Source organism: Hypomesus nipponensis, chromosome 19 (assembly GCF_054491055.1).
Source record: "Hypomesus nipponensis isolate SF chromosome 19, ASM5449105v1, whole genome shotgun sequence".
In the NCBI taxonomy this organism is placed as follows: Eukaryota; Metazoa; Chordata; class Actinopteri; order Osmeriformes; family Osmeridae; genus Hypomesus; species Hypomesus nipponensis.
In genome coordinates, this window is record NC_140379.1 from 11,508,176 (window position 1) to 11,533,166 (window position 24,991).

The following is a 24,991-nucleotide window of genomic DNA, read 5'->3' on the forward strand; positions in this document are numbered from 1 at the left end:
CACATTTAAAGAAGAAGAAGGTGGTCTTTGTCATATTAAATACGAATTTACTGAAAGCATGTTTAGGCTACATGTTTAAAGCTATACGTCAACTAAGATCGTGCATCATAATTATCTTCTGTTAAAGATCTAGTTGAACATTACAAATTACTTATGAAGGGAAGTTGTTCTAGATTCTCCTTAGTCATAATCAGTGCCAAAATCACAGTCCCTTTTACGATCCAGTTCCGTCTCTTTTTACTCGAACGCGCCCCTTCTGACAGTTCAATCCGAGTAGAACATTTGTCCTGGATTTCCCAACCGCGCGCTCTGCTTGTTGGTTACATTGTATCAATCTCTACTGAAGGAGATAGCTGCGAGCAACCAACAAGACTGTGCACGGAAGGACACATCGAAAGCTGAGGAATGATCCTGGGTTGGAATCCGTCCTTCTATGTTGGATTAATTATGCAATGAAGCAAGAAAAATATCTTTATAGCTTGTTAAATTTAACTTAAAGATGTCCACTTGAGCTGGTATGTTCTATTTGGAACGGGGAAGTATGACGGCAGGAGTCCAGTGAATCGCTGGCCTCTCCTTCCCTTGCCGTTTCGTTGGATTTCTTGTGGAGTGCATTGGTCCTTGGGCATTAAGGCTGATTTTGACAGAATTTGACCAGATTTTCGTGAATAACTTCCAGTCATCTTTATCTATGGAGTGTACATAACGAGACGACGCATCGGAATTAGTAAGAGGGGTAAGAGTTGTCTTAAATATGCCGTTATTGTTTTTGGTCCACTGCTAGCACTACTAGCTATGAAGCTGCCAAGGAGGGCTGGCTAGCTAGCAAGCTTTTTTGTTGCTATCTAGCTAGTTAGCTTAGCACACTAGGAGGAAGCTAGCTAGCAAGCCATGCAGTTTACGTCTACTTCGGCTTTGCCTCCGATCTCATTGTTCGAAATAACATGCTAACGCGTTTTCCAAAAGTTAATTGCAGAAAGCAAGTTCAATAAGGTTAGCATATTCCGAATCACTACCAATGCTCTCAATGTAAAATTGTTTTCTACAAAGGATTTCTATGAAGATTCTAACTCTGGTATAGTTAAAATTATAATGCTACTAGCTAGCTTTGCATATTTTACTATTATTGTAGCTAGCTAGCTGGCTAACAAGCCTATCCCAAAGCATACAGCTTGCTACCGAGCACAATGCCTGATAGCAAGGAAAGCTTTAAACATAATGTAAGAGAGTTCCCTTGTTTACTTATCACCAAACAAGTTATATCTAATGTAGCTGGAAATGTCAGGTTTTTGGTTTAAAGTTATACATTATATGACTTAACTTGGTATATGAACCCAATGATTAAATTGTGACTTTTCATTGTGGAGCACGTCTTGAGTCCATTGAGCTGTTTTAGGACATGGGTTTCAGGCTTCTTGGTAGTGACCCAGAACGAAGATAGAATTCATCCAATTAGACAACAAATTATTGAAATGTTGGAAAATACTCCCCATGTGCTCGTTGAAAATCCCCAAGGTTTAACTGTGTAAGTCATATGTTCCTTGTGCACATCATTTGAGCAGCGTTGTCAATTATATATTTTTGATGCAGTCACACCACATCACCACTCTAGAGGCCAACAAATACAGGTTTTGGCTCAAGTTTTATAACACTTGGGATAGCCATTTACAATTGGAGGTCGGCTAAGGTATGTTGTGAGTAGTTGGCTGGCAGTGCCTCAAATTAATCAAGGGGATTTCCAGCATGTGTTTTGGAGCTGTAAGTATTTGAAAGTAGTTGTATATTGGTAGAAAGCTTTACAAAGGATTAAGTAAAACTCCAATCATCTCATGCCACTGCTCCAGTTGATGACATACTCATGATGTACACATAAAGGTAATGCAAGTCTGCGATGTGAAAACACTAGGGGTGTAACGATACAGTTGGCTCACGATACAATATGTATCACGATACTGGGTGTACGATACAGTACGTATCACAATATTTTGAACAACATTTTAAATGAAACCGAAATTCAATTAAGATTTATTTCCAAAACATAAAACATTTTCAATAATTTTTTTTGTTGTACATACAATTTAGTTAACTCAGGTCAAACGATTTCTGCGAATGCAATGAATGCACGCATGACGCAGGTGCAGAGTAGGTTGCGTGCTGGTAGCTCAACCAATAGGATCAAATGGACGTCATATTATAAAAATATTGCCATAACTCCACGATACATATTGTTACATTTTTGTATTGCGATATATTGTTACACCCCTAGAAAACACTGGGGAGACTTATGGTGGCTTGAAGTCCTTATAAGGTAACTAAATGTGAAAGACAAGGTAGACTTGCAAGGGTTGATCAAGATGACAGCTTAAATCAAACTATTCATTTGTTTTAGTATTTCTGTGTTAAGGGCATGTTGCATGGACCATCAACTTAGGGACCTATTTCTCCTTTCATTCTTTTTTATTGATTGAAACTTGTTGTGTACCTATAGGTGGTGAGAACAAGATGAGCAATCCAAGATCGTCATTGCTAGCACTTTGTTCATATTTAATGGTATATGGGCGTGGATAGAAAAGCAAAATCCTGCATACACACAGTTGCCTGATTTGCAAAGCATAGTTGAATTGACAGACATCAAAATGGTACTGGTTACTCGAGATGGTAGGCTACACAAAATATCAAGATTCTTAAAAAATAAATAATCAATGCTGTTGGCTAGCAGTGGATGATGGAGTTTACTAAAGAAAGACGGATGACTCAGTCGTGCAATTGTAGCAAATACAAAATAGTAAACTGTTTGTGTCCAGTCAGATAATTTCTCCTTATTATCCACATAATTTTCTCTTTGAATGTTTGTGCACATGATATAAACCTTGTGTTGAAATGGGCACTGTGTCATACCCAGTTCTGTTTTTGGGCATGCCAACCTTGGGATTCTACTGTAGCTGAATATTTCAGCGTCATTACATCAGCAACAGTCTTCAGATATAGACAGCTAATCTCCTTCTCAATGAAAAGCTACATTTAAAATAATGTCTAGTATAAGATTCCGAGCAACATTTCACTGTTCTAACTTCTATTTGGCCACATTGTTTTTGAGAGATGTAGGCCTATTCACTAATGCGTAATTCTTGGCTAATTACAAAACGAGTCATTTTAGCTTGTATACCCACAGACCCACAAACTGAATTCTTCAAAAGATTATGCTATGACACTTAAATTGGGCACATTGGTTGTGAAAACCCCAAATTGGAAGGCAAAACAGACCAATTTACTATGGTTTAAACCGTATGAATATGTTGTTTCATTACCTACAAGCAGGTGATGAAATATTTGAATGTGTGTAAAACATAAAATCACATTGAATCAATGACAAAAACATTCCTGTTTGATAGATTTACACCCCCCAAAAGAAGTGTTCTGGGATACTCTAAAAGTAGACATGCATGGGCAGTGTATTTTGCCCCCCCCCCCCCCAAATGAAATCACTTAAAAGTAAGTAGTGAGATCTTTCTATTGACAATATCAATAGATAATACTCTGGCTCACATTCTGTCCCAGTACCCTTAAATGTGACCCTCTACTGGTACACATACTGGCTCACTAGACTAATTTACTAGAATCTCATTCTTAATTTCAATTTGTCTTTAAGTTGGCTGTTTTTCAATATACTGCACAATGCCTGGACTATCTTGAAAGCAGGTTATACTTAAATTTTAAAGGTTATATTTAAGTATGTTAAAAATCCTTTAAAAAAAGCATAACTAGCATGTAACAGGGTTTCCCGCAACACTTTGCAGCCAAGGCGGCCGTCTAAGCAACACACGCCTGCCGCCTTAACTATGTCGTCAAAAAAAAAAGGAAAAAATCTTGGATTCCCCAAGCTAGGATGTTTGTGGCTGTGTTTACTGGAGCTATACAAAGAGGAATATGCAAATGACATGAAAATATTAGTGCCAGTGGTGGATACAAAGAATGCCAATGCATATTCACTCGACCTAATGGTAGTGAATCTTAGCTTGATAACTGTCTACACAATTACCCAACATTAAATTAGATGGTTTTACGTGTCCAGCCAATATAGGTAGCTAGCTACCTAGCTAGGTGGACTAATTATGATTCCATTGGCCTGTTTCTCAACAGGTGTTGGGAATGCTGACAACCTGTTAAACTAAGGTGTTTGTCTCATTGTTTGTTGAACTTTATTGCTTTCGTAATGTGTATATGTGAGGTAGAGTTATCCTCTGGTATGGCTTTAATAGGGGTTTAATCTCCCTTTTCAAAAATCACTTTCATTGTTTGGGTCCGACCAAAAGTATTTGTTAAATTCCATCATATGTGATGTCCTACATTCATTTGGTCTCAGTTGGCATCAGTGTTTTGTTAGTTTGTTACGCTTTGCCTAGTGTCTTCAGGCTAGATACTAAATGTTAGAGATGGAAGCATGGTTTGGAAGCCTCTTTGGACACAAAAGATACCTGATAATAAAATAATAATAAAGATCAGAATCCAAGTTAAGATTCAGTCATTTTGATTAAAAACAAGCTACATTTATCATAGTTGGCCAAAAGCTCTCTAGAGAACTGATATGTTTGCTGATGTTCTGCCTGCTCACCTCTTTGGTTGTTAGACTCATTTAAAACTTGGTTGCAGCAAAGCACCATTGTGTTATTTTTTGCAAGGGACAGTGTCATGTTGGAGACTGGGCACATCTCCAATGCCACCTCGGCCCAGTCTGCATCAATAAGCATCCACAATTCTGTGACCTATTACCGGACTATTATGTTTCCTACCAGTATACTAGGTGCAGGCCCCTAGGTGCAGGCCCTAGGATGCTGATGTTTGAGGTTGATGTGAACAAATTATTTCCCCTCCATGCAGTCTATGCTGTTGTCTTAGCCTAATTGCTTGGTTTAAGTACCAGATCCATAGGACCCAGAACCTTTTGTTAGACTACTACTTGGTTAGTATGGTTTAACAGGCATCATTGAGAGAATGAGGCAAATTTACATATTGCTCTACACTGAGATGTACTGCTATAATAGCCAATGAAAATGTTTGCATGAGATTGGCTATAAAAAGAAAAGAAATGTTGTCCCAAAATTTTGCTTTACTTCTCCCTCGTATCCGTCTTGTAAAACTGAAATGCTATTTTAAACCTTGTTTGTTTACTCAACCTCTGTTTTGTGGACATGTGAACAAGTACAGGAAAGTACATTTAAATGTAAAAGGCACTTCTGTTCATGGTTGCCTGGTTGTCTGACTCAATTTACTCTTACCTCCAAGCATAGAAACTTGGTTGTGTTTTCCTTCATAGTCATTGAAAGTTAGGTGGCCAGAATGAAAGAATATGAAAGTAAAAGGAAGAACAAGACATTAAAGGACAGAGAGAAGAATTAAGCTGTTCAGGCAAGAGATCATCTCTTGAAATTATTCAGGAATCGTGTCTGAATGCCATGGGGACTGACGCTGTAAATGGAACTGCTCTTGTCACTGCCGAGTTCCTTTTTGAGCACAGAAAAAAAAATCGATCTGGCAAATTGTCAGACCCTAAAGATAGGACTTTCCTATCTAACTGCTGCCAGTGTGGTATTTTTTCCAATTTCCTCCATCAGTTAGGTGGTGTTGATATTTGGTTAACTGCAAAATATCTGATAACCATGTATTTTGTCTACATTTTCACGAAACTTCCGATGCAAATTTACATATTTAAACTTGCCGGATCAGTGTTAAGTAGAGGTGTAACGATACACAGTCAGCTCGATACTGGGTGTACAATACAATACGTATCACGATATTTTGAACAACATTTTAAATGAAACGGAAATTCAATTAACAGATTTATTTAGAAAACATTAAACATTTTCAGTAATTGTCATACATACAATTTAGTTAACTCAGTTCAAGCGATTTCTGTGAATGCAATGATTGCACGCATGACGTAGGTGCAGAGTAGGTTGCGTGCTGGTAGCTCAACCAATAGGACCAAACAGACCTCATATTGTAAAAATATTGCCATAACTCTACGATACATATTGTAAAAATGTTGTATTGCGATATAATGTTCCACGATATATTGTTACACCTCCAAATAGACATTGGAAATGTCTATTTAGCATCACAAATTAATTTTAGGGTCAAGTATAGGACTCGTTTGAACACATTTTGTGTCTGATACAAAAGCTATTTTATTCATTACTGTATTTAGAACTGTCTTCATGCACTCTAAAGACATTTAAACAGGCTGCTCTTTTTTAATAAGCTTGTTTTTTTAAGCCCAGATTCCCACTTGGTTACGAAGTAAGATGTTCCTGTATTGACATTTGTTGAGATTGATGCTGGCTGACCCACAGGCTCCTGATTCCCATCACCTGGAACAGCCCTGTGCATTTCTATTTTGGTAACCAGCTCAAGCACACAATCCAATTACATGGAGGTTACTGTGTGGCTCTTTGGAAGGGACCTGTCTTTAACCAGCAGGGAGAGAAAAATTGCATCCTGGTCAGACTCTGCACATTCAATTGGGTTATTACTCTGCCACAGTAAATTATTGGGCTGTTCATGGCAGGTGCCACAAAATATCTTTATAATCTGCTGACGACTCTGTCAGCTTTCTCTGTGGCATACCCCTGTGACTTTTTGCACAGTGGTGTTGTTGAGTGTGTTGTGAAGGAGGTGGGAATACTTTCTTTTTTTCATGGTTCTTCAAACAACGATATTGTGTTGAGGAACTAGGCCATCTGAATTGTTCACTGATGTTGAGATTAATGTTTTGATATTCTGCTCACATCACCCGAGTAACTAAGCAGCTTTAACACTAGATCAATTCCAATAAGACAGTGTGCAACAGAAGAACAACAGAATGCAGTGCTGTGGTGGTTTTCCTTGTCACTATTTCTATTCAGGCACTGTTAGATCCTGGTTATCCATGACTGATTAGGGCTAAGTGTGCTTGTCTCCCGTGTATGCACAGATGGTGCTCTCTAACATTTAGATGTAGAAACTAGATTAAACCATTTAATTAAAGCAATTCAGAATAATTTCATTGAATTTAAAATATTCAGTATTTAGTAGTTTTATTTGTTTTCTTATTGTTTTCTTTTTTTATACTCAGCAGCAGAGATAAAATCAAGCTGACATGGCTTCTGTGATGTAGAGGAAATCGGATCTTTGAATGAAAGGACAGGCTCTAAGGGAGGTACTCAGCCCCATGCCTTTTGGTCAACACGCTGCTCACTGGGACGTTTCCTCAGCAGGCCTTTCAAAAGGGCTTGCTCTACAGTTCTCACTAAGGGCAGTACAGTAGGTCAACTGCCGATAGAGTTACAACCCCTCTTTTGTGGAGGTGTCGGACAAATTAAACCCCGCAACTGTTTACCCAGCCAAATGGGGACAGCTGCATCTCCCTACCCCCAACCCCACCACTAGCGCCACTTCACCACTGACTGTTCTTCCCATGGGGAGCCATCTGCAATTGGTGAGCAAGCAGGGAGCTCAAATGGCAGTTTCCCAGTTTTACCTCAGTTGCCAGTTGTAATGTGAGTTCCATGATTCACTACATGTTGAAAACTTGGTGAATTGTGTGCCTGCCAGTTAGATGTGTAGCAGCCTTTGTATAAGGTATGTTTGTCACCCGAATCATGTAAGCTAGACTTTTATTCTGCTTTCTTTTCTACCCCAAGTTCCAATAGGTCAGTAATGACTAGCCAATACAAGTAAACAGTGAAAATGGCAGAAGTAAACATTATAAAAAGGACAAAATATATTAAGGGTCTACTCTGCAGTGGACAACTATTGAAGATCCTGTTCAGTTTCTTTGAGAGTAGAAATTAAGACAACATAGATTTAACAATTACCTAAGACAGGAACACAACAAAGATACCACAACCAATGGGTTTCAACTTCTCTGTCCACCAGACTGCAGAAGGTTTTTCCTTAGTGCACTAGTGGAGGTCATCCGCTCTTCAGCTCAGTTTATGAGCAAATCATTGACAGAAACAATTAAGTAGGTTTTTTGTAAATGTACATCTTTGTTTCAATGTTATTTTCTTAAACTGTAACCTATATCTACTGTTCTGCCCTGGCAACCAGCTCACAAAAATACCTAAACTTAGGTTAAGTTTTAGACTATGACTGATTAATTATTCCATATCCAGTCTGCCACAGAATGTTGAGTCTCGTAGACAGGCTACACCCACCAAAGAGACAGCCTAGTCTTTTAGTCAGTTTCTTCTGGTGGTGCATTGAATTGGTGTGCCATGGCCTTTAGGCCTTGTATATTATCCAGTCTCTTCTCCACAACGGGGCATGGGGGTTATTTGACTGGGTTATTTTTTGTTGTTCTCACTATTCTGCCGCATGTTTGCAGCACAAAGAACATAATCAGAATTCAGCTCTCTGAGGGTGTATTGATCTCACCTCCCTGGTTTCTCTGAAAAGTATTTTGTGATGGGTTTGTTTGCCCCTGCAAGTCCCTTATCACAGAGGGAGAGGAGCACTACAGATGTGAGTGTTAATTATTTACTTCTGCGTTGGAGGGTTTGTGAGGGGCCATGTCTGCAATGTTCCGAAAGGGGACAAGGTCCTGGTCCCCGCTCAGCCCACCTCATGCAGGGCTTGAAATTGCGACCATTTTAGGTCATATATGCTCCTGGAATTGTCTGTGCAACCCAAAAATGAGAGCATTTGTGCGAGTGCAAATACGCGTTATGGTGTAACTTGTTTCAGTTTCTTACAAAACACTCGCTAATTAGTCTACTATTCAGTATGTGCCTGCTGTGAGCTGATACATTGACCGGTTCACCATTCTCTTCAATGTTTCATAACCAATTAAACGTAATCTTTACCCAGTAATACATATTTTAGATAGCTTAATATTAGCCGTCAGTCACTCCTTGTCACTGTGCTCTGTTGTCACGTGACAAGGAGCTAACTAACGCGTAAAAGAAATCCAGGGCTCTCAAGTTTCACGCATTTGCTGTGAGACTCACTCATTTCAAACATTTCCCACGCTCTCACGCAACACATTGTATTTCTCACGCTGAGAAGTAAGGGATAACTTGTCCCACAAAAATGCTGCAGGCATACTGAGAATTTTTTTTTCTGCCGTGTTGAGAGCTGTCTCAAGTTATACAGTCAATCAAAAACAACCCCCTGAAGCCCTGTAAATCTATACCATAATTTGTTGTTGTTTTTGTTGTGATGCTCCTTAATATTTGTTGGGTGCTCCTAACTGTAATTTTTGCTGGTGCATCTAATTTTTCCAAGTTGGGAGCACCAGTGCCACCAAGTAAAAAAGTGAATTTCAAGCCCTGCCATGTTCTGTGAAATTTGAAAGACAATTGTACATTTGTAAATGGATGTTATTTACAGTCATTGTAAGCATACCAGTATCATCACCAAACAAGCCCAAGTCTGTAGTTGTGTGTGTGTATTGGTGGGTGGGTGGTGTCAGGAGACAGTCAAAAGGACCACCTGTTCAGAGTAGGGGAACTTGAGCATACCAAGCGTAGCTGTTTGAGCATGGTAGGCAAGCCTTTGAGATGACAATCCTTATTTTGTCAAATAAATCAATGGTGTATCTTTAAATAAGGTTGCAAAGTGGCAAAAAATGATTTGTAAATTTCCAGAAACTTTGTATGCAAATTTAATCTGGGGAAATTTGAGGTGGAAACGTCCTGGGAAAAGGGATTTAATTGGAAATTTGGGATAATTTAAACAAACTCAAATAAATATAAACACACAGTTTGATAATACACCTTGTATTTAATTGTATTTATTTATTTTGAGAAGACCTTTAATCAAATATTTCATTAACGAGAATTGTTTGAATGAATGTGTAGTCCTTGGGCTCAAATGCATAGTGTGGCTTCAATACTGTAGTATTGTTGTTGGGCTACTTTGTTGGCACAGCTCGTTCTTTCTGCATGCTAGGGTGACAAAAGTAAATTCATCATAGTCCATTCATCATAATCAACTTGTGTAGCAATATGTTAATATGAAAGTCCTTCCCTTTTAAAAGAACTGTTGTGGGCAAGTCATATTGAAAAAGAGGTAGGCTACAGCCTATTTATAAGTGCAGTAAATTATTTGCAGAATAATGCAACTGGTTCAGGCAAATTGAGAGGGCTCCATCTTAAAATGGACATGGATTCTGCGAGTGGCTTAGATTGTTTTTGAACAGATATTGGGTTAATGTTGTGGTCTGCCTTCCCTGATGTCATTTTATTTGAAGTGGAGTCAGTGACGCAGTCTTCGGTCTAATGAAGATGGAACAGAGAAATTGTACCAAGAAATGCTACGAACGTCTCACAACATGTTTCAAAATGCAAGACATTACTTTTGACAGCTCTTAGTGATACTTACTTAATCTATATGAACGTAAAATAAAATGTGATTTATTTGTCTCCCAAAACTAGACACATTTCACTTAATTTCATGTCACTGCACTATCTTCAGTCAAATGTTTTTGAAACAACAAAGAATTCAGAGTTTTCATTGCCCACTTCAAATAACATGTCTTGTTTCAAACCTCTGAAGGTGATTGACAATGGTTATCTGCAGATTTGTGTGGCGCTAGAGCCGGCTCTCAGAACAATTGGGTCTCATTGTCCGTCAGTCAGGATTTGGCCTACACTTTCGTATGGTTGCCATAGTAACCTTTGGAAGGTCTTAAGATATCTGAGCGAGGCCATTGGGATTCCCATGGAGCTTGCCCAGTGGTTATATTATTGCGTTTGTAAGGAAAATGCATGTAAATACTATTTTCAGGGTTGACTAGACTGTAAATGACTTGGACCTAACCTTGGACTGGAAAAGTATCTGCCTTAGTAGGAGTGTTTAGTGTTATCACAGCTAACTCTGTTTTTCTTTTTCCTTCAGGGCAAAAATGTGGGTAAATGGGAAAGGAATACCTAAACCGTAAGGATTCTCTAACCCCTGCCCTAGTGCCCCAACCGTCTGAGAAGGTGTCAGACCTCATTGAGGCAAACCTGGGCCGTTGGCACTAAAATGTCCCTAAGTGGTGGCACTGCAGGCGGGAAAGGTGTGGACTCAAATGCGGTGGACACTTACGACAGCGGTGATGAGTGGGACATCGGTGTAGGAAATCTAATTATTGACCTCGACGCCGACTTAGAAAAAGACAAACTCGAGATGTCTGGCACCAAGGACGGAGGGTCCATGGCAGCACCACCAAGTGCTGTGGCAGCGTTGCCTGACAATATCAGGTTTGTTAGTCCTGTGTCTGGCCCTCAGGGCAAAGAAAGCAAATCCAAATCTAAACGCAGCAAGAACTCTAAAGACAATGGTAACAAGGCCTCAGCTGGAGATGGGGCCAAGAAAGAAATTTTGGGACGAACCCAAGCAGAGCCAACGGGCACAGTGAGTAGTGCAGGAGTCCCTGCCAACAATTCCACCACTGGCAAAAGCACAGAAAAGGGTGGCAAAGCCTCCCGAGGAGTGCTTAGTGGTAAAAAAGACAAGGAGGGGGCAGGTGGAAAAAGTAAGAAAGAGAAAAGTGAGGGAGGCCCAGTAGTGGCAATAACTGCTGCTGAAAAGGAGGTTGTTTCTCAATCCCAAGCTACTATGGGGGGTAATCGCAGTGCCCCCTTTGAGAACACACAATCAACAGAATTGGCTGGAGCTGATCAAATGGGGAATAATGCACTTGAATCTGTTGGGATAGTCCCAGCGTTGACCATTAAAACTGAACCAGAGGAACTGGAGAATAGTAATAATGAATGCAGAACACTGAAGAAGGTGAAAAATGAAAAGGTAAGAGTTTTTATTTTATTTGCTGCTTTGGATCATACTCTTTGATGTTTTGTGAATCCAAGAGCAATTAGCTGAGCTGTGAGCTTTAGTTGTTGTAGCCCAAACATTGTAGGCCTTCCCGAGGGTAAGAGTGCTGATGAGTTTATCCTTTTACACCCTTTTGGTATCCTGGTTTGGCTGGACTTAAATTTGAAGGTTGTAGATGCATCATTAATCAAATCATCCACCTGTTATTTCTCCTTTATCCCTTCTGAAACCATAATATCATACAATATCAAGTAGCTTGACTACAACAGGGCACATTGTGCCTTTGGGGATTGATCTTAGTTAATGTCAAAGCATGTTTCTCTCAACATTTTATGAAATAATCAATGAAAGTCCTGATAACTAGTGCTACTTTTGGTTTACTAATAATTTGCTTTGCTTTCTCCCACCAATGGGAATCTTGTTGTAGTAAAAACGAATGAACAGTTGCTTAACTATTTACCCGCACATATCCTGTCTCCTTATTGAGCTGGTTCATCAGTGTGTGTATTGTGCACAGCAGAGCAGCCTTTTCATGGTCATGCAGTACAAAAGCCTGCAGTGCTGGGAGGTGCTGGGGACTGTTTTGTCTGTTGTTGGGCTCCATTCTTAATCCCACAAGCCCCAGTAATGCCTGCTGGAACTGGGTGGGGGAGGGGTGAGGCCAGAGCGCGCCTTGGCTTTCTCTGCTGCGTAGAAAGTGAAGTGTTAGGGGGAAGGGCTGAAAGGGCTGGAAGTAGAGGCCAGTTTGACTCCTTAAACCCAAGTTCCCCATGTCAGGAATGCTTCAGAGTATCCTCAGACAACTCAAACATGGAAGGAAATCTAAGGGCAAAAGCAACCAGAAAATACTCAAACTGCTCAGGTAATTGAGCATGGGTTAACACATTTGAACAAAGGAGAGGGTTCACCACTGGGTTCAAATTGTTTTTTGAGTCCATCATAGGAGCCTAATTTGTCCTGTGGATGTTTTCCACCTTCAGATGTCTTAAGTGCCAATTTTTTTCTCATTTCTGTATCAGGACATGTGGTACTTCCTGCCTTGAAGTATGTTGCACATGAATCTGTTCATGTTCCATGAACATAAGTGCTATCCATGCCAAGTCAAATAGACAACACGGGCTGATTTGGATAAGGCATACTACTAATAGTTGTAATGTTTTTTACCAGGCCTAGATTTTTTGTGATTGTTTTACTAATCATCCCAAATGCAGTTTTCTTATGATTAATCACTCAGACTCTTAGCCAGTGTTTTAGACAGTGTTCTCCAGACAATCTCTGTCCTCTGACAGAAACCCTAAAGCATTGGCTCTTGGTGCTGAAATAAATCATCTCTGCTTCCTCAATTCCAATACTGCTTCCCCCTCCCCCATCCCTCTCCCGCCTCTCATTATACAAGCCTGGAGAAGCCAGGCACTCGTCAGCTGCCTCAACGTGATGCTGGCCTTGACGAATGGAGCAGCTCTCATGGAAAATTACATTGGCAATGTCAGTTCAAAAGAGGAAGGAGTGAAAAAAGGCTGTGCTTAAGAGTGAAAGAGCATGGCCCCCACTCAGTGTAGCTGCTGATGTGCTGTTTGGGGAGAATGGGGTCTCATGAGAGCTTGCTTGATTTCCTTTTCTTCCCTGTGACCGACTGACTGGTGCTATTGTGTTACAGCACATTCCTTTTAACTAGTGCCAGGGCTTTAAAGGGCTCTGAAAGGAGATGAGTGTGTTTTGAAGAGAGGGAGTACATAGAATGTCTTCCCCCCCGACAAAAAAAAAACAAATTCTTGTCCATGTGTCGTTAGGTGTTTTCTTTGCAGGTTTGTATTGGTACACTACCGATTCCACAATCCCTTTTCGTTTATTTTTTTTTACACGTTTGATAGAATGTTTGCTCTGTTGGGTTGCTTTCCCATTAACCACTTTTTTACCTTGTGGCCACATATCTTTTGTCCATCTCAATATGTTTGAACTACTGCCTAAAGGCCTGATTGAATTCAAAAACATTTCTCCAAATTTAGCCTATTTCAACTAGGGTTGCACATTTTGTGCATTTTCCTTAACCGATAGTTGAACAAGTTAACAATCAATTATCGTTAACGTTATTCATTTAAAGGTTGTGTAGGCAAGTTGTGCGAAGCTAGCAATTTTATCTTCAATTACAAATGATTCAAACCTTAATATCCCACTCCCTCCTTTCAAAGGCACTCCTACAAAACTCGAGTAACGCGCATTGAGTGTGGGGGCAGAGTGTGCGCAGGTAGGTAGGTAGGTAGGTAGACAGATGGCTCGTCCAATCATTAGTCAGGGTACGGGGCTTAATGATTGGTTGGGCTTGCGACACCCTCAGATGTTGAATTAATTTCATATTACCGTCAAACCATTTATATGTATTGGTTGCTATCAAGGTGTTAAGTTTATTTTAGCAAATATGACCAAAAGTATTTCTCAACAACATTGCCTACCCTGCATTTAAGGGTTCAGATACAAAATGCACATAGCACAAACAATTTTAACGGACAGCCGGAGTTTGCTAGCTACTATTAGAAGTGCTACTGTAGCTAGCTAAAGTTAGTGCTGGCTAGTGTCCTGTACTATCCTCAACCCTGTTTGTCACTGCCTGACTGAGCGAGCAGAAAGTGTTTTGCTGTAGGCTACTCGCACTGTTGTTTATTTGGTTTCATGACTTTGCGAGTGATTGACATCCTTTCATGGTTCCAGGTGCTCATCCTCTCAAGTGTAGAGAGAACGGAAGACCGTTTGAGTTCTGTGGACTGGACAGCTCCACAGTCATACAGCTTTGTTATTCTTGAACAAATCCAGTTAAACATACCTAGTACTCAGAAATGGGCCTATTTAGAATGGGACTTAAAGTTGATCCCTCAACATTGCCAACAATCTTTAGCCTAGACAGCACCATGATAAGACAGGGTGTCTATTCATCAATGGCTTCTATAAAAATGGAGGCCCTCAGAGCCCCGGCCAGCATCTCATGGACCTAACCCTTTCCTTTAAATATTAGAGATTGGGATGTCACAGGAGCTGGTATAAGGGTCTATGTTGGCAATCTTCAAATTGCGGTATTTTTAGAGCCATAATAAGGGGTGGGTTTGATTAGAATCTCTGGTTTGTGGCTTTTGTCATTAAGTTTCATCAAGCCATTGCCCATAAAAAAGGCTTTGTAGTAGTAGGCTTATGGTTTTTTTCATCTATTTTTCCAACTTTTGCAGTTCTTTGCCACGGACGAAGAGCGAACTATGTAGCTTTCAACAACACGTTTATGGGATTGCAAGAGAACTTCTTTCAATATTTGTTGCCAGCTAGCTATAATTATTACGTGGCTGAATACTTGATTATGTTGGCCTACATTAAATATTTCACAGTTCTAACAAACCAGGCATCTCTGCTTGCATGTTTACACTCTTACATGTTGTATTTTTTACATTGTCTCTGTAAACGTCAGAAGTAGTGTATACAAACGAACGATAACACCGAAAACAAGGCTCTCCATTTGTGCAATACTGGTTATGAGGATGCGCAACATTTTTACTGGTGTATTTCTATGCCGTTCATACCGTCCACCCCTACATGGAACTGACTTGACGTTAGATCAATTGATGTGAGAACAGTGGACACAGATTTTTACAAAGGATACAAAACTTTGCAAGAGCCAAAAACTCCTCAGAATTTGTCTACAGTAGCAGACTGAACACAGTGTCGTTGTCAACAGACAACAAAGACATGCTTGTTCTAGAAACTAGACTGACTTCTAGTAATGATTCAAAAATCACAAAAAACTGATAAACATCAGAAAACAACATACAAGATGAATATGCTTCAAGCATTTATGGTGATGATTTCCCAGTTTAGTAGGTGTCCTATATCTTTGGACATGATTAATTATAGAAATACATTATGCTTAAAAAATAAAACGTTTCCCCACACCTCTTTATAGTTTACAAAATAGTGTTGTCTTGCCTGTAATTAGGACACATTGAAACAATGCTAGTGGTTTTAGTTTTCAGATTTTGTCATTCTGTTGTTGTGAGGTTATGCATGTAGGCACGTTTTAGTAGAAGTCGTTTTTATTTGAATTGAGAAAGATCAATGGAGGCATTTTGCTTATAGCTGCTGAGATTCTTACACGACTGCTTCTGCCATTTTTAAACAGTTGCCCCTGGGGAGCCCCTCACTAGTAGCAAAAACACTCAACACTAATTGTTTTCCACATGTCTGCCATTAGCCTCTGTCTCCAAAACAACGTTAACGGCTTTGAGGTTACAGGCAAAGCACAAATACAGGTCTCTAAAATGGGAGGTATAAAGGGAAGAGTTAGAGGGACGGTTTGCAAGTACATGGCCTCCACTCTGGACATATGGTTTAGGTGGTTGTTGATGTAGCTGTGGTGTTGAGGATGTGGGGTTGACGGTCAAACATCTTGACAAAAAAAGAGTAAAGCTTCTACTCTGACTTCCATATTGCACCATTTCATTCAAATCTTGACCTCGTATTCGTTTTCTCTTTTTGAATTAGACATGTTATTAATTAACTTATCTTTTTATTTCCCTAAAACGTTTGATGCAAACTGTTAAATACCTTGTTGAGGTTCTCTTGCATTTTATAGAAGCAGTTTGGAATTTAAAATTGATGCAATATTTTCTTTCTTATTAGACTATTAGGGGTTTCAAAGGGTAGAATACTGTTTTGGTAGGGCCTATGTGCAGCAAGTTTACAGGGTTCTTTACATTGTGTTCAAGAAATGTGTTTTGCCAATTAGGTCATGTTTCCTCTCCAACTTTCCAATGAAAATTTAGTCATGAGAATACCACTTGGTGGACAGCAAGAATTGAAATAGACTCAGTTTGAAAAGCATTTTAGCTGGTTGACTAAAGTACATTTTCTCTGCCTGTTACAGAAAGGCTGAAGCATAGGCTACTCCCCATCCCCCATCTGCCATCCCCCATCCGCCATCCCCCACCACAGAGCAGAAGCTCTGCTAGTGAATGGTAGTGGCAACGCTGCGGGCCACTGAGTTTATAGTCTTGTCGGACAGTGTTCCAGGAAATCCTCGTCAAGAGTCACGAGAGACCCTTGTGTGGAAATATTTAATATTGGAACCTGGTCCTTTCTGGCCATAAACAGTGTCTGTAGACATTTAGCGGTCTCCTTGACCTTAAAAAAACGCTGGTGCTTGATTTGTGCCCTCATGCTCTTTTCTGAAGGCTCCTTAGAGTGGTGCAAGTTCTGCTTTTGTACACAAAGGAAAAGATTTTGCCCAAGTTACTTTTAAATGGCAAGATGTTTCAACCAAAGCTTTTCGAGATGGAAAGTGTACTGTGAAGCTCTATCTACAGCCCTGAATGCCCCTGCCTAGCTGCAGCTATGAATTCCAGGCAAGGCGTCTTAGATGTTTAGACTTTGTCAACAAATTATTACAAAAAAACAGGACCTTCCTCATTTAAATGTGTTGGTAGCAAACAGTTGTTTATCTGGCACTGGTACAATCCTTAACCCAGGGCATTTTGAAAACCAAACATAGCATTTTCTGTAATGTATATTTACTCAACATATGGAGTCATTGTTAAAGGAGGCTGTTCCTGTTTTTTTATTTGCGCCTGAAGGTGTTGCAATAAACTGTTGACTTTCACAAAGCTTGTTGAGGAGCCTATGAACCTTGCCACATCATGCTGGGAGTCCACATGCTATTTTGTTCCTACTGTATTACGATAACAAGGTGACTTTGGCAGGAACATTGCAGCACTGCAGCTTTCAAGCTGAAGGATGGTAGTTCTTTGCCAGCATTTTCGTCTGTGCTAATTTGTCAGTTGGTCCCCAAATTGACAATATAAGCCTTTTTGTGACCCTTTTGTTCCAAAATTGTGAAATGTTAAACAAACAGTGAACTGAAATGGAGCAGGCTCACTATATTGATTCCTCGTCTTTTTTTTCTCAGGTAGGTTATTTAAATTGTTCTGAAGTGTGCACAACAGTAATATCCTCATTAAAATGGATGGGGTTGGCTACATGGACACAAAATGTCTTGAGTGAGTCCTGCAAAAGTGATCACAGATCTGTCAAACAAAGCCCTGTCGTGCCTAGTCTTTCCTCTCCCTCTACTCCTTTCTCTCTTCAGCTTTGTACAAGGCGTGTGTGCATTTGTGTCTGGATCAGGGCGCTGCGAGAGAGGCATGTTGGGGGAAGGGTGAGAGGCGAGCTTGCACTGCTAATTCAGCTCATGAAAGACTTATGCAGCAAGAGCAGCTGTCTTCCATTGTCAGCTAGCAAATTTCCAACGCGCCTCATTTCGCCTCTCAATGCGTGAGTAGCAAGAAAGCAAGGGAGGGGGGAATAGGGTGGAACAAACAAACAAAGAATCAAAGGGAAAAGGGAGAGAAAGCCAAGATTGGAGATTTTGATTGCTTCTTGTCAATGTATTTTTTCTCTTTAAGGTTGAGTTAGGTATAGGGTTAGAAAATGTTCATGTAATAAACCATTAATCTTACCCTACCCCTGCTATTCATGGGGAAATAAAATGGCTGTGCTGTGGCGAGAGGAAAGAAAGGGCACATGAGTGGTAGAGGAAGAGTGTGAGGGGGGAGAAGACCTGAGGTTAAGGAAGGAAGGGGGAGGAGAGGACTGTTATGAATGTTTGAAGTCTTTAACCCCCTACACACTGAATAGTTTGTTTGTGGTCCTTCAGCTGCATGGGGCTGGTGGAATGAGAGGGAAAGGCTGTTGAAAGGGCTAGTCTATTAAGGCAGACACAGTTCCAGGCTTACTGAATCCTTGAGGCATGTGGTCTGATTAGCAGAACAAAACCCACACAGTGGGGAGGGGCAGACATGGCTCTTTCCATTGCATGGAATGTTCTGCCTTGGCTCTATAGGGAGAGCTGGCAATACGTTTACTCCTGAACTAGTGTGGTAAACCATATTTTGAGACTCTTAAATATAAATTTAAAAAAAAACACGTTAGCTTAAATCTCAAATGAAGTTATGTCTTAATAGTTTTTCTTTAAACGTAATCTATAATTAAACCAGAGGCTAGTTCAAATATAAGTGGTACATGATGAAATGCTGACCATTCTGTAAGTTATCTGCTCGTGTTTATTTATCACCCTTTTCCCTTGAGGGACTACTGTACAAGCCGTTGTTCTCCCTCTCTGTCTCACAGCTCTATAGGAAGTCATTAAATGGCAGATTGAAAAGATCTGGTTTCAAACAAGATTAGCTTAATTGAACTATTTGCCAGTTATGCTTTCTGAGAAAGAGAACCCTTGGTCTTTTACTGTTGTCTAAGTGCGGGTTCACACGTAATGGTCCAGTTCCTAAGTCAAATAAATGTTAGGATGATACATTTGTTAACATTTTCCAATTGGTCTGGTTTGCGATCACAAAGGCCAAACTCTAACGTTCCAGAAAATGAAAAAGAAAAGTTGTGGTTAGAAATGTAGTTTAGTAATTGGTCATACAGTTACAAACCGCATTGAGGGAGACATGCTCCAGGGTTCGGTTGAACCAGACTAAGCAAGGTTGGTGTGAACACTCCCTCCTTCTATTCTATCCAATTGGTAAATTCCTCAATTTGGCTCCCACTGATTCAGGGTTGCAAATGACCTCACATTTTGCCCTCATACTGAAACCACTACAGACTATTTCTAGAATGTCAGTGTCTCGTAGTATAATCAGTGGTAAGGTGAATTGACAATTGTGACAACATAAGACAATTTATTGGTCTAACGACATTAAAGCGACATGCCTGTCTGTCCGTAAACAAGCCACAATCTGACTGAGTTTCTCAACTAAACTTGTTCCCATTTTCCATGAATGACAAATGTAGGCTATAGGGTAAATTATTCTTAAGTATTATTGCAGTGCAGTTATTGAGTGTAAACTAGATCATATGCAGCTTTCTGAATGGCTTGATAGACCAAGTGGCCCTCTACACAAAGTTAAAACCAATCAAGTATCCAATCCATGGTCCATTGCAAAGTCGATACCTTGCAGTGTAATAGGTGCACCGATATCAGTCTTGAGCTGTGGCTTTGTGGTTTAAACTTATTTTACTCTAATGAGGTTAGTGTCACAGACAGGAATCCGTTAATGTGATTAAAAGCATTTCTAAATACAGTTAATAGAAAGTACACAGGTTTGTGAGGTGTGCGATTTACTTGCAGATTATTGTAATGGAAGTAAAATGTATATTGTGTTGACTTGAATCATTTTAGACAGGGTCAGCAAACCCATTTAGTGGCCTTTGGTTCTCATTCATTACCACAAGCCTTATGTAGCAGTATTGTCTGGATCAGTTGTCATGAAACAGTTACAGTCAACCAATTTATGCTTATTGAAGAAATCATACTCTTAATAATAACAATTAATCATCTTAATAATGAATACACTGATCGCTAGCCTCAACAGTAATCCTTGTGAGCATGTCCAGGACATCTTTGTTCCAACAAGAGAAATGTTGTACAAAGTAAACAGGCATATAATTAAATTCTCTTTCATTTCAGGAAAGTACGTAACATTGAGATGTGCTTTACCAGCAGGAAATTGCTAGTAACAAACTAGCTATGTGCAGTAGCGACATCACCAAGTTTTTAGGCTACCTCAACTCTGTATAAATTAGTCATGTCAGTGTGCGGCCTGAGATCCAATGTCATTGGTTTGTCAGGATAAGTGTGGTGTCTGTTTTAAGTTTATTTAGATACTAAGATCTCCCTTTAGGATCAATGAAGGGAATTGAGTTATCTCATTACACATGTGCTCTGTTGTTGCAATGTAACTATGAGCAGTCATTAACCTACACACTTGTACACGTCAATCAAACACCATGTCTCTAAGCACAATCATTGAATCTACACAATATTGTCACTGCTCTCAGGCACATGACTGCTTACCTGTGCAATCACTAGGCAAGTCTTGAGTTATTTAAGGTGATATGTCAACCCCTTTGTGCTTGGGTGATTAAGCCCTAATGACTTTTCCATACCACTTTTCTTTATGGGTATGTATGTGTCTAGCTGGGAGGCCAGAGAGCAAAGATTTCATTGGGGCTTTACTCCAATCTGGTGATAAAACACAGGCTAATTGAATATCATTTGATTTCCCAAGGAATACAAATATATTTTAAAGATGAAAATTCATAAATGACTTTGCTGCTTCCTCTGGCATCTGTTTGTGCTGTGTAAATTCTTTGTAGCTGGGAAGTTTAGATCTGAGATGAAAGGATTTATTTTTCTATTCTAATCCATGTAGACAGCTAGGCCCTTGTGATCATTGCCACCCTTTCCCTCTCCACTCATCTCTTTGAATACAGGGCCTTTCTAAATCACCCTAAAAAGGATTTCCAATGGGATTATGCAGCTGATAGAAATGAAAGAGAACACTGTCTTCATTGGGAGCTGTGTCAAACATTTTGGATTACAGTGCAAGAGTGTGTCGTTCAAATTATGGGATTTTATTTGGAGAGCATTACTAGTGCCTTCCCATCCACATTCAACGAACCTATAACTGTTAATGTAATGACTGGAAATATTATTATTATATATATATGTTTTTAAATAGGTTGGTATTTACTGTCTAACATTTGTTTATTTTAATTTAGTGATGGACTCTAAATACTGTCCTACCTGACGTCACAATGCCATTCCGAAGCAAGGACGCGTCCGTCGCTATGCCGACCTTAAATTCCTGAGATATCTACGCGAAACTGTCATGGTTGCTATACTGGTTACTAGGTAGGAAGTTTTGTATTTAGGCTTATTTAAACCAGTTTATTCTACTCTACTATTCAAAGTTTTCGCTCTTTAGATAGCTAGTTGTTTTCGTAAAAAAAAGTACTTATTTAGCATCAATTTTAACAGACGAAGGAGAAGGCAACGCGTATAGTATTCTACCTGCGCGCGTTGCTGTCTCGGGAATGTCGAACGAGTGAAAACTTTAAATAGTAGAGTACGCGTAGATATCTCAGGAATTTAAGGTTGGCATAGCGACGGACGCGTCCTTGCTTCGGAACGGCACCTAGGACAGTATTTGGCCTGACAGCTCCCTTTAATTGCTCTTACTCAACATGGTCTTCTCCATGTTACTTTTCATTGTTCTTGTGTAGGGCTTTGTGATGCTTTTGTTTTGACCTTTGTTTTAAATCTGGTGCACCATATCCTTTCGTGGTTCACTTTCACTTGAAAGCCCAAGGTGAGGGGGTGCGGACCACAAACACCACTAACAATTTGCTATTCCCCCCAAAAATAGAACCGTGTGCCGTCAAATGCACTCCTCTCCTACCTTGAGCTTGGTAAACTACAGCAGAGTATCAGCTAGCCTTTTATCCTTTTCAGGATTCCCATTTCCACAATTTTTTATAAAAAATACAATAAAATGGCTCTTTTCCTGGCTTAGTGATATGGAACCATTGGAAAAGTCTGCTGGCCAGTCAGTGTTTACATGAGTTACATTAAAGCAGTTGGCAGTCTCCAAGTCACCAGGGTCAACTTGGTACGTAAATAAGCAGAGTGCAATAAACGATGGCTAGTAGAGGAGTACAAATGCAGTACAGGGGTCGACTATGTGACACTCAGACTATTATGATTGAGACTGGTGGGTGAGCAAGAGTATGTAAACTATATAGACAGTAAAACTCTTCGAACAGTAGGCTACTGCCATACTCATTTAATAACATGTTTCCACAACCCAGGTGAATCGCAATCTGCTTACTGGTAGTGTGTAATATCGTTTTTTTGTGCAAGACCAACATTTTGAGTAAACTTTTTTTTATAGAGCTCTTTATTCATAAGTGAAGCATTGTCTCCTTGTATTTGCTGCTTGATGCATTTCAAGCAGCCAGTATTTCACAACCCAGATTAGGCTACATGTAGTTGCCACCATTTGTGAATGTCACAAAATAACATTATGCACCTTTCTTCAAAACTTGGTTGCGTGCCATGGAATTACAATGTCTGAGGTGCTAGGAGCTTTGATTTTCAAAGTTCTTATCTTCCTCAAAAAGATGGGTCCACTCCAAAGTTGTAGCCTGGCAAAGCCAGACCCAATCGGAAGCTGTCAGTTCATTTTAGATTTCCTGTGGGCGCTGACAAAAGTGCTCCTGGAGGCAATTGGATTGAATTGAACAGTGCAACAAAATGTGATCCGAGTTACCAAAATGCCTCTACAGCAGTCCACTGTACAGTCAATGAATTATTATCATCATCATATCAGATAAACAGTTGAGATCTGCCAAAGCAAATATAAAATGAGCTGGCAGATTCGTCTGGTTCCCAGGCTATCAAAGTCATCTCATTAGAGAACAACTCAATGAAGAGTAGTGAAATGTCCTTGAATGAACTAGCCCCAAGCTTACCATCTTTTTAGATAAGAAAGGCTCTTTGTCAAAATATTTTTATCTGTCTTATCAATGCACTTTTCCCCACTCCTGAACTGACCTTGTTGTCCGGACATTCCAAATCCACAAAAGTCCAATACGATTTTTGTGGGAATTGAGGAGCAATATGAGTGGTACAGATGTAGGCTTTTTGATTTTATAAACTTTGTGTCCATTTGTCTTTTGGTAATGCTAAATGGACAAACTGATGTGGCATTTGGTTTTGCCTTATAGAACATGTAGACCTTGCCCAGAATGTGCTGGGCTCATTTGAGCATGTATTGCCAACAAATAGTGTCCCATTATTTCCCACACATAATTTGTTTACACAAGTAATAATTTCCTTCAACTAAGAAACGGCATTCCAAAAACAGATGGATTTGCCTGGCAGGATGTGAAAGAGATTGGATCAATTAAGGAAAAGTCTGTATGGTAATGATATCTTCTTATAAGATGGGCTAGGGAGTAATTCAGTGGTTGGATTATGCTGAGCTCTCAATTATGTGTTGTATGTGGGGCCTCTTTCTCCACCTGCAAAACAACATTATTTTTAATCATATCAATTAGTTTGAGGTATGCCTTAAATAGAGCGAGAGTGCCAGCAGTTAAGTGTATGCATTCACATCAAATTGGATTGTCACTTTTTCCACTGCCAGAGCTAATACTCACAAGTTCCAGCCAATTGGTGGTTTTTGGACTAATAAATCATGGTATATCAAGAGGAAAATACTTACAACTGCAGAACTGCAGTTGACCTTAATACTGTTCACTCCAGGCTTATTCATCGAAACACCTTCTGCCTGTGTTGTAAAACCTCTTCACATAACCTTTTTCATATTGCACCACAACACATTGTCAACTGTCACTTACCTGTGCTCCCTTTAACAATTTATCACTTGGGATTGTTGAACAGCTGTAATACTCAGTGCTCACCCCTCATCTTTCTCTGTGAGTTTGCCAGCAAGGTCTGGTGCCAACCACAGTCTGTGGGAGATTGGTTTGCACAGACTGTGCTCCGACAGTGCACCCTGGTAAATGGAGATGGCGGCCTCAGCTGTGCCCATGGATAGCAGCTGTGTGTGGGGGGTGGCTTGCATGGCCGCCTTGCCTGTTTATTTTTATCAGGGCATTAGCAGATTAGGCACTCGAACTAACGAGGTCATCAAACTATGATGGCTGGGCTGTAGACTTCTGCTTAAGGGACCAGTAGAGAGGAAATGGGAGCTTTTATATTTCAGTGAATTAAATTCACTTTCACTCCCTTGACATCTCCTACCGACTTCTCTGTTCCTTAATGATCCGAAGGGCATGCAGATGTAATTTGTTTAGTGAGATCCCCTACCAGTGGTCCATGACGGCCTGCTGTTTTTGAACTGACACGTTTGCATGTGCCTTGATTATGCAACTGTCTCTGGGATTTCTGAGGCCTCCATCTGATATCACAGACACATGTGCGTTGTCACTCGGTTTGTCTCAAGTACCCCTTTGGTAAATCTAGTCTTTTAGTCTAGATTTAACAGCACCATGGTTCATGAATAGCATTGTGTTTGAATTCCGATTATCTTTTAGATCACAAGGTCTGTCCTGCCTGAAAAAAAAAATTCTAATTAACTACTACACCATGGACCTCACCACTTTTCAAAGTTAGAAAGAGCTGGATTTTGCAGACTTACCTTTTATCATATATTCTGTAAATGCTTCAAGGGTGCTGAATGGACAATTGTTGTGCTGATTACTCAGTGCTATTTGGTGCAGTGTGTGCTTGTGTTAATGCAAAAGAATGTGAACCCATAAATCCCAAGTTCAGGAACTACTTGAAGTGAGT

General features: G+C 40.0%; 1 protein-coding gene across 4 annotated transcripts in view; it reads left to right on the forward strand.

The window, feature by feature from the left end:
• The first annotated feature begins 350 nt into the window (after positions 1-350).
• znf609b (zinc finger protein 609b) overlaps positions 351-24,991 on the forward strand; it is a 52,408-nt gene continuing 27,767 nt past the window's right edge. For 3 of the 4 annotated variants that reach the window (XM_084682231.1, XM_084682230.1, XM_084682233.1), the window contains exons 1-2: positions 351-736; positions 10,879-11,772. In XM_084682231.1, coding sequence (XP_084538357.1) covers positions 11,008-11,772 — 765 coding nt within the window. In that variant the 5' untranslated portion in view covers positions 351-736; positions 10,879-11,007. The remainder of the gene's footprint in view (positions 737-10,878; positions 11,773-24,991) is intronic. The other variant, XM_084682234.1, reaches the window with a different exon arrangement.